The 12,467-nt window shown below is 41.1% G+C and overlaps 1 protein-coding gene across 2 annotated transcripts in view; it reads right to left on the reverse strand.

Annotated features, from left to right (window-relative positions):
• Nucleotides 1-7,774: 7,774 nt before the first annotated feature.
• Nucleotides 7,775-12,467, reverse strand: part of LOC135260092 (dickkopf-related protein 2-like) — a 34,504-nt gene continuing 29,811 nt past the window's right edge. For both annotated transcript variants that reach the window (XM_064345265.1, XM_064345264.1), the window contains 3 exons: nucleotides 11,523-11,673; nucleotides 10,020-10,154; nucleotides 7,775-8,062 (listed from right to left, as the gene is read on the reverse strand). In XM_064345265.1, coding sequence (XP_064201335.1) covers nucleotides 7,812-8,062; nucleotides 10,020-10,154; nucleotides 11,523-11,673 — 537 coding nt within the window. In that variant the 3' untranslated portion in view covers nucleotides 7,775-7,811. The remainder of the gene's footprint in view (nucleotides 8,063-10,019; nucleotides 10,155-11,522; nucleotides 11,674-12,467) is intronic.

A 12,467-nucleotide genomic window follows, 5' to 3' on the forward strand; every position in this document is an offset into this window, starting at 1 on the left:
GGATGTACTGCAAAAATAATAGCGAAACTAATAGTTAGCTAGTAATAGTTAAAAGTATTCCCTCAGCATAAAATATGAAATTATACTGGCAATATTTTAGGGAACAATCACGGTCTGCTTCACAGGACCCTTATTTGTTTGGGTGGTCACTTCTGGCCGCCCAAGTTGAGATGCAGGGTCCGTGGTATTTGTAATTAAATAAATTGAAAACAAATCACGTTTTCGCAAACATTTGCGGCTTGGTAGTACACTTACATCTGCTGAGTGAGTGTCTTCGTTTTGGAAAAACTGAATAACAAGTAAAGAAATCCTATCAGGTCCTTTTTTATTTGGGTTAGTCTGAGGAGTAGCCACTTGTGTGGCCCTATCCACGTTCAGAAGATTTCTGGTGAGCATTATTTCCTGTGTACTTTAAATGTGAAGTGAGAAGGGGTTTCACAGGGGAAAGAAGACAGAGCCTTTTGAAGAGATAATATGAAAGAGAACGATTTCACTTCTGAGAAATAAATGGTGCCGTATTAAGTTCATTTTAATTACCTATTTTTTTATGGACGTAAACACTCGTCAGAACTGAATCGCTTGGAATTTCGCTCGAATAATTTGTTTACATCAATCTGTGAATCCTGCACATGTCGAGTGGACCAATCACAAGTCAATTGAACGGGTCTCTGCGAGCGTTTGTGTATACTTTTCATCTTAGCATTGGCGCTCTGAGGGCCCGTGTCTAGGACGCGGCCTGTTCTCAATTTTGTACGTGATGCAAACAGAGTAGATCAATGGCCAGGAGTGAACATGCACAGATGTCGCGTCGGCCGATCCATCTGAAGCAATTCCCAGCGTTTTGCAGATCACACCCATTATAATTTCTCTTTATCGTGTCTCAAAAATGTGCCTGCACTGGCTAGCAATCCATAAATTTGTACGGATGGACTGATGAATTGCTGTAACAGCGCAAAACGAAGGTAAGCGATTTGTAAAAACACTTCTCAGGCAGAATCTCTATCCACTATCCATTAAACCAGCATGAGAATAACTGATTCATTTATTCAATTGTCTTTGTGACCGATTACTAACAGCAATAGCCAGTCACAGTATTTCCAGTATGTTATGATCCTTGGTGAATTCACTTCTCGGAAATGAATGAATTTGTCGAGTCATCAACTCAAATATTATTTTTCAAATATCATGTTTGACTTTATGAATCCTGATACTCTGAGGATCAGGCAGCAACAAACACAACAAATCAGGCGATTGTATGCTTAAGCTGAGAAGCCTCAGTTCTCCACAGAACCGCAGTGTGTAGATCAGAAACCCAGAGGGAGCGCTTGTGTCCCGGTGCTCCTTAACCATCCAAACGCACACGGACTCCTCCAAGCCTCTCAGGAGGGTCAGAAACATCTGTTCTGGAAACTTTGCGAAGCAGGGAGCAAACATATCTAGCAGAACAGATGCCAACGGTCTCTACCTGGCTTCAAAGGTGTAGAGCTGTCCTCGAGCAACCTGGTCAACGTCTGACTAGCCAGAAGCTGAGGAGAGCTGGGTCGCCCAGTCTTGGGGTCCCATATGTGGGAATTCATGTTTTGTTTCAAATCTCAATTTTGTGTTGCTGCGCTTGATATACGAAAGTACCAAAGGTGGAAAGTCCAGGGGTCAGAAAGCTAAAGTCGAGCCACGTGTTTCTTACGCCCATGAACTCAGCCAGCTGATTTCAGCCAATAGTTCTCTGTCCTGGCTGAAGAATTGTGCTAATTAGCAAATCCAGGTGATTGTAACAAAATACTGAAGAGGACACACACACACATGCACGCAGGCACACATATACACATACACACGCATTGATTGCATTTTTGGGAGAAGGAATGGTTAAAATAAGTCAAGGAAACGCGTCTCCATGCTTTCCTTTCAGTTTCATTGACTAGCATACAGGACCACAGCTGTGAGTGTATTCAGTAATAACAGGTCCCAGTTCAAAATGCCATGATTAGCGGTGACAAACCCCAAGCACAACAGCAGCAACTTCCTGGTACATATGAGCTCAGGATCACTGCAAGTGTTAAGTTTGAGTGAGACAGCAAGTCCAATCCCGTGACAAGAGTGAAACAACTTTGCCCATATTCCACGAGTTTATACAGGTTTTTTTTTGTTTTTTAGATATAGTTCTGCAGTTTTGGATATGAAAAATGTTGTCTCTGGCCTGGAACCTGACTGGGTTATGAAGTCTGGCAGGTTTGTGGCAGAAGAAAGCGCAGATGTTATAGAAATATGCCACGGCCATGGACTTTGCAACCCCCCTGTGAAGTCTCTGAATGTCATATCTGACAAGACCCAACACAGAACAGAGCTTTTCTCCAACTGTGAAATGAAATGGTTTTCCTTAACTGTCAAAACAACAGAAATAAGGAATTGAACCCCACTGGCATTAATGGGAATGGAGCAATGGGGATTATCATTTGTATTGTGCTGTTTTTTTAAGTCTTTACCATCAGCCAGATATTAAGTAATTTTTTCAGCATTATTGAGATTAATTTGAAAAGCAATTCATTCATTAATTCATTCGTTCATTCATTGAACAAAAAAAAAGAACTGGAAAAAGTGCATTACGTATTGGGCCCCCTCTGCTTGGAGTATGCTGCAGAAGGACCTAAAACTAACCGATTTAATCCATTCAATGTTTTTCAATCTAAAATGAAAAACAAAATGGAGGCAGCTTACAAGGAGGGTGTAATTTTATTAATTAGCTTTTTACTGGCTAGCACATTGGAAAACTTGTCTTTTTACATTGTATTTTTAATTTGAAACAAAGCAAAATCATTTGGGAACCAAATAAACTTAAAAACAAGCCTATATCGCATAGTGGCAAAATAAAATTTTAAGGAGGAGTCAAAGAGAAATGAGGGTTTGTTGATCTGTGGGGGGAAGTGTAGTCAAGGGCAATTAAGGGTTAGAGTGGGCTGACAGCACAGGCAGTTGTGCACACCATTACTGAATGATGAATATTAAAAAGCGCTTTCTGTAAAAATGAAATGTGGGATCCATATTACTTGCATCTGCTTCGCGTGTCATGAATACACATCTAGGACGGAATGTTCCATTTGTCACCCTATGTAGGTTAAAGGCAGTGATGTCCACTCCGCTCAAACTTTTGATGTTGTGTCTTCAGTCAACAGGAAGGTTCATTTGTCGTATGTGCATTACATATATCAGCGTCCTGGCTCGTTTTAATCTTTGATTTTTTTTTCTTCTTTTTCCTGGAAAATTCTGTAGCTTCAGGGAGAGACTTGACATGAGCTCGTTTAGATATGCCATGGCTGATCGGTGGAGTTGGGAAACGGAAATATTCTGTTTAGGTTGGTCTTTACCCCTCAAAGGCTTTCAAGGTAGGGAAGTGTTGGGGGGCCAGTGTTTACAAAGCATCACATGACCCACACAGAGTGAGAACAGCTGTCGCCAGGAAACCATACTTTTCCCGAATAAGGAAGGACAAAACTTCCCATTTGTCTGGTTGGTTTACTACAATGTGTCACACCAATATAAAAATTCCAAGTCAGTGTTCTAGAACTCCACTGCCAGTAGTGATTGTTACATCGGCATAAGAATGTTCAGTTAAGAACACTCCATTCACATATGTGTCCATCTTACACCTTAAAGGGTTAAATCAAATACTTTAATCTGTATTTGTGATTCTAACTCCCAGACATCTTGCATTTATTTTATTTCTGTATCGTATTATTGTTTCTGGTTTGAATGTTATGTGTCACAAAGAAAAGGAGTATCACCTCTGTTTTTTGTAAAAAAGCAGCTTTTCTTTCTCTGGCATGGTCTTATTCCTCCAGAGGCCCTGCTCTGTTGAATCATTGCGATTTAATTCTACCACGGGGGTTGCATTTTAAAAAAGTAACTTTTTCCAAGTAGCTTTAAGCCAGTGTAATGTGATTTTAACTTTGCTTACAGTGTGCATGCTGACTTTTACTTTGATGAATTGGAAATAGAGACCAATGTCTGCTGTCACCTTACACAGGACACTGTATGAGCTAATGGGTGGCTTTCTGAATGACTTACATATGGCTATATGAGACAGTAAACTGAGGAAAAAAGTTTTTAATTTTTTAAAATTAAATTTTAAATTTCTGGTTCATGGAAAAATCCCTGCTCAATTTAAATGTATTTTCCCCCTCAAAAATAATTTATTAACTGCAGAAGCATGGCATCAGAAAGAAAACATTTCTTTTGCAATTATAAATAATCAAGTGTTAAGCTGAGGTTTAAAAAGTGCTTTTGCCAGACAAGCAAAAAAAAAAAGTAAATCCAAGAAATTAGAATAAAATGCTATGATTTGAAGTCCTAATTAATGGCATCACTTTATATGATGTAAAGTTCTGCACATTTCATTAAAGTTGATTTTTGTTTTACTATCATTTTTCCTTGCATTGTATTTTTACTGTAAATGAAAGTGATCAGTAAATGACACTGGGATTCAGGGATTATACAGTGATCTGGACGTTATTTAGCTGCGTCTGACTGGGCACAGCGCACCCTTCTGTAAGCCGATATCTGCCTGCCAGCTAAACATGGTAATTAATTGGCCACTTTGTGTCTCTCTGGTTCTTGAGTTCCTGGGTTGACATGCTTGCTTGGGAACACATTAGCAGAAAATGCACTGATCAGAACCACCCTTCGGGAAAGAAAGGGTAAGAGGACTACTCATTCTAGCAATAGAAAGGGAACAAGCATTCCATGCTTGTGGGGGGGGGGGGGTGAAGCTTTTCGCTCAGCTCTCTCAGAAACATCCAAGCACCTGCCTTCGATTAGACAGGCTTGGTTTTCCACGCTTGCCCCGCGTTTCCTGACAGGAAAACATTTCATTGCCGAGCACATGGTAGAGAATAGGTGGAATCCGGCCGCAGGTCGGCTTTCTCTAGCCTGCTAACGGTCCCCCCCCAGACCCCCCAAACCCCCAAACCCCCCCGTCCATTATTTTAACCTGCGGAACTAACCCAGAGCAAATGGCGACAAGCAATAACCCAGCCTCACAAATAAGGCTGCTACCACCTCTCTCCTCTTTGTTCTTGTGATCTTGATTCTAATCCACGACTGCCCTGCCTACCCGAGATGCATCAGCAGCAGGTAACTGCAGACAAGCATTGCCGTCAGACACATCCACATCCATCTCTAACTGGCCCGTCCTGCTTCAAAACAGGAACTATGTCATATGTGAAAGACAAGGTAGATTTAAAAAACTGCAGTGAAAGTCAACCAATTCGACGTATGTGTTACTATCTTGCACATATGAGATATTATCTTGTACGCAGGACTAATTATGTCATGAGTATGAGGTGTTATCTTTTGGCCGGCATCTTTTGGTCAATGTTGACCACTATTTATTTATTTTTCACCTTGCCTTCCAGGGCTTCCATATATAGAAATATATATAAATAATTAAAGAAAATTTTGAAATACAAACAATTCTCGTTACGTTAAATATAAATTGTTTAATTTATTGATCATTGTAAATACACAACATCTCTCTGGAAGTTATAAATATAAACAGCTCTACAACATTGGCAACATCTGGATAGGCACCACTGCCAAAGTCCATATAAAGCACCAAGCAAGCATTTTGAAAGAATTTACATTATTATTATCTTTACAGGGACATAGGAATACAGCATGCCAATTTTCTCTGTCATATTTTCTATAGAGTCACAGATATCCTCCAAATTTTTGAATGCACAAAGGGTGGCTCCTAAAATGTTATGGTACTCATACAAAGGTAAGCAAAGGTAAGCAAAGGCATAGGTCAATATATTTTTATATTCACACAGATTGAAAAGGCAAAACCTCAAAAAGACGCAAAACCTTCCAACGCTTACTCCCAAAAGTAAGGTAAGTTTTACCTTAAATGTTCTATTTTACAATAATACAACTGAAGATTACTGTTTTGTTGCAATTTGAACACAGATTGTGTTGGATTAAAACACAATTTTAATCTCTGTTATTGTACATGAAGTGTTCCAGATTTTAAAAATGCCTTGGTATTCATAATTTTTATTTACAATATAAGAGTTCATTACCTCTGGCACTGGTGAAGTTGTGTGTCTGTCTGTCTGTCTCAGAATGTGACATTATATACATATTTATCTGAAACTGGGATAAATTATTAATTCATTAATTATTATTCATAATTCAAATTATTAATTACCAATAGGTGTTTAAGTACAGCTTTGAATTCCACCAGCAACTATTTTCCTACAGATTATCTTTTTGCTCATATGGATGTCATTCAAACTGTGCAACATGGTGGCAGTGTTCCTCAGCAACACTGTTCTTAACTGCAGAAAAAAAAGGTCACCGAAATGGTGCCAACATCCATAATAATATATTGTTTTAAAAATAAAAATGTATATACAATTGGAAACGGACTCATTTTCACTATATTTAATGTCATTTCATTCTTATTTACCTGCATCAAAGAACCATATTATGTTTGGGTAAGGGCTCTCCCTGTTGCTTAAATCAATATGATTTGATACATATGACCTCTTTGGCAATATAAGGTTTAAAAGGGGCAATTCGTGAGATTTTTGACCCTTTTTAACATTTAAGGCATGGCATCATTATGATCTCACTTTTACTCTCATGTTTGACCAGCGACCAAACAAGGCAAATTGGGATTTTAGACAATTACCCCATGTATTCCCATTGGTTTTTTTTATATCACCACGCATACACTGACCTGTGGCCTAAATCAGAATCACTACATTTGTTGCAACATTGCTAGCTAAGATTCTGTATGTATGAAAGGAATCTATATTCAATGGTCAGAGGAAACGATGATTCACGCACACATTAGTCGTTCCAATGAAAACATATGAAAAATGACACTCACACACAGGGAACAGATACCTACTCCTGAAAGAAAATTCAACCGTTAGTCTCCAAAAAGCATGAAAATTCATCCTAATCAATGTCTTGCTACCCCTTGTTTCGGAGGTCTTCTCATGACGTGTCCTCGACCGAAGATGAAGGTTAACTATGAAAAGCGAGTCTCACTGAGTGGTGCTTGCTGGTAAAAGCGATTCTCACTGAGTGGTGCTTGCTGGTAAAAGCGAGTCTCACTGAGTGGTGCTTGCTGGTAAAAGCGATTATCATTGAGTGGTGCTTGCTGGTAAAAGCGAGTCTCATTGAGTGGTGCTTGCTGGTAAAAGCGAGTCTCATTGAGTGGTGCTTGCTGGTTGGAATAGACACAGATTTTTGCGTTCTGACCAGTCAGTTGTCGTCGTGAGACAGAGTCCGCTGGCTTCCGCTAGCGCGGCGCTAATGGAGTCAGTTCCTGTCCCTCACCCCCCCCCCGTCCTCTCTCCTGGCTCCGCCCCCCCCACCCTCTGGCACATGTGCAGTCTGACTTGGGGTTAGGTTAGGGTTGGGGCGGGGTGTATGGATGGGGGGGGGGGGCATGTAGATGTGTGGCTCCGCCCCCTCACACCCTCTGGCACATGTGCAGTCTGGATATGGCGGGTTAGGGTTAGGGTTGGGGTTGGGGCGGGGTGTTTGGGGGGGGGGGGGTGCGTATGCGTGTGGCTCCGCCCTCACACCCGCTGGCACATGTGCAGTCTGGACTTGGTGGGTTAGGGTTAGGGTTGGGTTGGGCGGGGTGTTTGGGTGGGGGGGGTGCGTATGCGTGTGGCTCCGCCCCCTCACACCCGCTGGCACATGTGCAGTCTGGACTTGGTGGGTTAGGGTTAGGGTTGGGGTTGGGGCAGGGTGTTTGGAGGGGGGGGGGGGGGTGTGCGTATGCGTGTGGCTCCGCCCCCTCACACCCGCTGGCACATGTGCAGTCTGGACTTGGTGGCGGCGGAGGCGTCCCTCCAGGCCTTGCAGGCCAGGCCCTTGGCGCAGTCGCAGCGCTGGAAGATCTCCAGGCCGTGCGAGCCCTTCCTGCGCTGCCGCGTGCACACCTCCCCCTGCCGCAGCACCGGCTTGCAGATCTTCGTCCAGAAGTGCCGGGCGCAGCAGTTTCCGTCCGCGCAGTCCGAGGACCGCAGGCAGGGGGCGCCCTCGTGACCTGTCCCGGGGAAAGAGAAGCTCTACCTCAGGCTCTGCGTTTAGGAGACACACCTGACTGCGTCTATGAGACACACCTAAACACGTTTTAGAGACACACCTGACTGTGTTTATGAGAGACACCTAACTGCGTTTAACGAGACACAGCTGACCATGTTTACGAGACGTACCTAACTGCGTTTAACAAGACCAGTACCACCTAACTGCTAATCATCACATTACTGAAGGAAACCGCCGCTTTTATTGTTTTTAATTTTATTTAATTTTATAAAGCCATGAGAAAAAAATTCAATCAGGCGCTTTTATTTAGTTTGTAATGACCTTGACAGGAATGCCTTTACAAAACATGTTTAAAACAGCTGAATGCCAAATGTGCACTGATTATTATGTAAAAATACAAATAATGTTTTATGAAGCATGAAAATAAAATCAATATTTAAATTAAACATAGTGCTGTATACAATGTATACAGAGGAAATGGGTCTGTGTTCTTTCATCAAGCCTTCACAACCCGATACAATAAATACAATTAAACAGAACGCTTAGCAACTCATGTTTATGGAATGCATTACCAATAGTACAAAGAACAAAACCAGCAAGGAGGATGTACTCTGTGGAAATCCCTTCAAAATGAATTCAATTTACACGCTTTTGGTAAAAACCAAATTCCCTGGATCTTCTAGAGAACAGGATGCAATACCTACTAATGTCTATGTTTTTGAGTAAAGCCATTCGTCCTCAATTATTAAGTAATTAAATCTCATTTAAGTATAATTTGATACCCGCAAAGGTTGGTACACGTTACTCTTTCAAAGTCATAATTAGTAAAGCAAATATTTATTATAGATGATAATCAGTCGTGCAGCTTTCCATGAAATTAAATGGCATTCCTGGTTCCTTTGCCAACGGCTTTTTCACACACGACTAGAGGCCCAGAATCCTTTGCAAATCCGGCACTTTCCGGCCCAGCTTGCTTAAATAAAGCTGAAATCAATAGTGTGCGATAAAGCATGGCATTATGGCTTTGCCTCTAGATGGGCTCTCTAAAATGATGAATGGTTTGCAGTTGTATATTTCCGGATATTGTTTGGCATGCAATATGAAAAGCTTGTACTGCTGGATTCAGTACTCTTCAGAATCTCAGTGCATTACTTTCACAACAAAACTGTTTAGACTGGGTTTGAAGGATTCATCTGTTTATTTTTTCTTTTGCGTGTAGTCTTTGTTTTACTGTGTGCGTAATGTAGTTTACATTTTGAAATATTAATGTATTGATATACGTTCAATGCTGTTGGGACTATTGTAACTTGTGTAACTAGCAAAAACACATGCCATGCACGTGCAGTTGAATTCACCAAATATTTATGTGAAGAGTACAGTCTCTGTTCTTTATTCCATTCCTTACAACATACTCTGCTATCATTACCTTCACTATATTCATGCCAGATTTTAAGATGTATAAATACAAAGACGTGCTAAATGTTTTTTTGACAGAACAAGCCTTATCACGTTTTGTAGTTGTCTTTTTATATTACAAGCTGTGTGCTGAGGGGTACTTTGCATAACCTTTCATACGGTTCCCAGAATAATGTGGTTAGTCTGCATCCAATGCTGTTATTCAGCTCGGATAATTATTTGAGTGGTAGCGGACGGGTGTCTGACTCACAACATGTGGCTTAACGAAAAGAATAACAGCAGTTACTGATTGACTGCTGGTCATGCGTGCAAGGGGTCACAGAAGACTTTTTGAACTACGGAACAAAAGCAGACCTGCACCAAAGACAACTTTCACTGATGTAAAACTCTTTTCAAATCCTAAAATTTGCAGTATAAAGAGACGTTATTTTTCCAATGTAGATTTCATTTGAAATGCAATGTGACAGAAAATTATGCAAATAGCTTTAGACAAGTCCTAACTAGTTCTCAATGCATTAAAGAAAAATGAATGTCTGGCAAACCTTTGGACAGAGGCAGCTTTGAATGTGCTTTTCCATTCTTTTTCCAGCCATTCCTCTTGACAGGCAGCTTGTTGTGCTCCTCTAAAGCTGGGATTTGGGGTGGCAGAACACTTTCTGAGATTGGAACACAGATATCTGAGTGAGAGAAAGAGAGAGCGAGAGAGAGAGAGATTCCTTTGTTATTACATTAAGAATAATTTGAGTTAAGAATATAAATGGCACTTGACACATTTTAGTTGAAGATGACATCGATTCCCATTCCAAAGATCCAAAGAACTGCAAGTTCTCAGATGAGAGATTAAATGCATGAAAGTATCGTTTTACTTTTGTTTTATTTCACCATCTGTAAACCAATGAAAAGGCCACAGCAAGCGGTGAGCGTCCAAGCGCACTGAGGAGAGGACATCCTGGCGATAGATCTCATTTAGGTGGGAGACGTCAGCTCCTAGCACAGCTTCGGCGAGCTGGAATGTGATATCCCTGGGTATTATCAGACACTTAGCATAACGTCTCGAGGCAGGCGGAGAGACAGACAGTCTGGTGCGTGAGACGGAACAGCGGGGGCTTGGGTCCCCGTCCCGTGGATAAGCCGGGGCAAATCTGGGAACCCCCACCGGCGCGGGCAGCCGAATATATCAAAGCAGTCGAGAGGAACGGGTTTTGGTGATGGAGGGTGTGGGCCATTATAGTCATCAGGAAATGAAACTCCATGTCCAGCATGCCGTTATCAAAGATGAAGAAAAAATAACAAAGCCCATTTTGGGAAGAGCTATGGACTCCTGTCAGGTCTGCACAGAGGACCAAACATTACTTCATAGAAGGTTCACATAAATTGTATAAAGCTTAGATGGGGAAGGTATAGCGATGCCTTGACAGAACAATCAGTTCAATATGCCAATCTCCACACATAGTGAGCTCCATGATTCTTGGGAGAAAGGCATATTTTTTTCTTGATTTGGCTCTGTACTCCACATTTTTAGATTTGTTATCAAATATTTCACGTGTGATTAAATGCACATTCTCAGCTATTATTTAAGGGTATCATTGGCTTCACCATGTAGAAATTACTTTATATACATAGCCCCCCATTTTTGGACACCATAATATTATATATATTTGAATATATGTAACATATAGACATATTAATGTTATGTAAATGAAAGTAGTCATGTTCAGTACTTCATGGCATATCCTTTGCATCCAATGACAAGATACCCTTAAATAATAGCTGAGAATGTGCACTTTAATCACATAATGATTAAATATTATTTATGATTATTAATATTTGATAACAAATTAAAAATTGTGGAGTACAGAGTTAAATCTGGAAAAAGAATATACCTTTGTCCCAGCAATTATGGAGCTCACCGTGTTGCACTTCGTAGTAATTTTCCAGACATACTGACTCACGAATAGGATGTCAATTTTCCACATTCTCTTAGGACTCCATAAGTCACTCATAAGTCACTCATAGCAAGGAGCCAGAAGCTCAGGTTGACGTACAGCTGCTGCAGCGGTTGCCGGGGCAACACATGCTGTCTCTATGGCAACGCCTCTTCCTCCTCCGGCAGTTGAGGCAGCGGGAGGGGCCATGGTGGGGGGCGTGGCAGTAGCTTCCCACGGTGCACTCCTTATCGGCGCTGCAGTGATACACCTACAGGGGGGGTGGGGGGGGGGGAGAGATGGATCAGACAGACATTACAGCAACACCAAGACTGAAGGGCATCTAAACCAAGCCTGGTCCAATGAAATTACTGGGAAACCAGGTGTGGTCCAATTAAATGGCTGAGAAACCAGGTGTGGTCCAATGAAATGACTGGGCTGAGGGGCAAATAGTCCTCTATCGTATCCATAAAGCTACCCAATTAAGTGCTCCTCTTAATAATGCCCTTGACTTCATGCTAATATTTGATTTTCCAGGTATTCTACAGATGCCTTATTTTATAGACTCTTCGACTGAGCAACTCTATCCGTTTGGTTTGGATGTCTCAAAAGTGCCTCATAAGTTTGGGAAGATTTTGGACACTCTGCAATAAGGAATAAGGCTTAGAAGTAAGATATAACCAATGGCACTTTGACAAATAGTCCTTTTTATATAAAATATAATAAGGCAGATTTACTCTTTTCAAAATAAAACACCATAAATTAAAATGAAGTGCTGCAATAGATGTGAAATTCAGCCACTTTGGCAAAGATGGAGCCAGAAAAGAGATACTGTTTCACTGGAAAATAAGAAGACTGTACGTCCTAAAACAGTTATACATCAGCGCCGGAAAAAAGCTGTCGCATTGCAACGATTATTCGGGCCTTAGAGACAGGGTGTTGTGCCTCTTACAATAAAACAAACAACTCACCAGCACTGCCTCAAACGGCATTCTTATTTTAAATTTAAATTGCAGTAGACAGTAGCCAGATTTATAAAGCATTTTAAAGCAAGTTTCTGCATTC

The sequence above is a fragment of the Anguilla rostrata genome, chromosome 7, assembly GCF_018555375.3.
Source record: "Anguilla rostrata isolate EN2019 chromosome 7, ASM1855537v3, whole genome shotgun sequence".
Classification (NCBI taxonomy): Eukaryota; Metazoa; Chordata; class Actinopteri; order Anguilliformes; family Anguillidae; genus Anguilla; species Anguilla rostrata.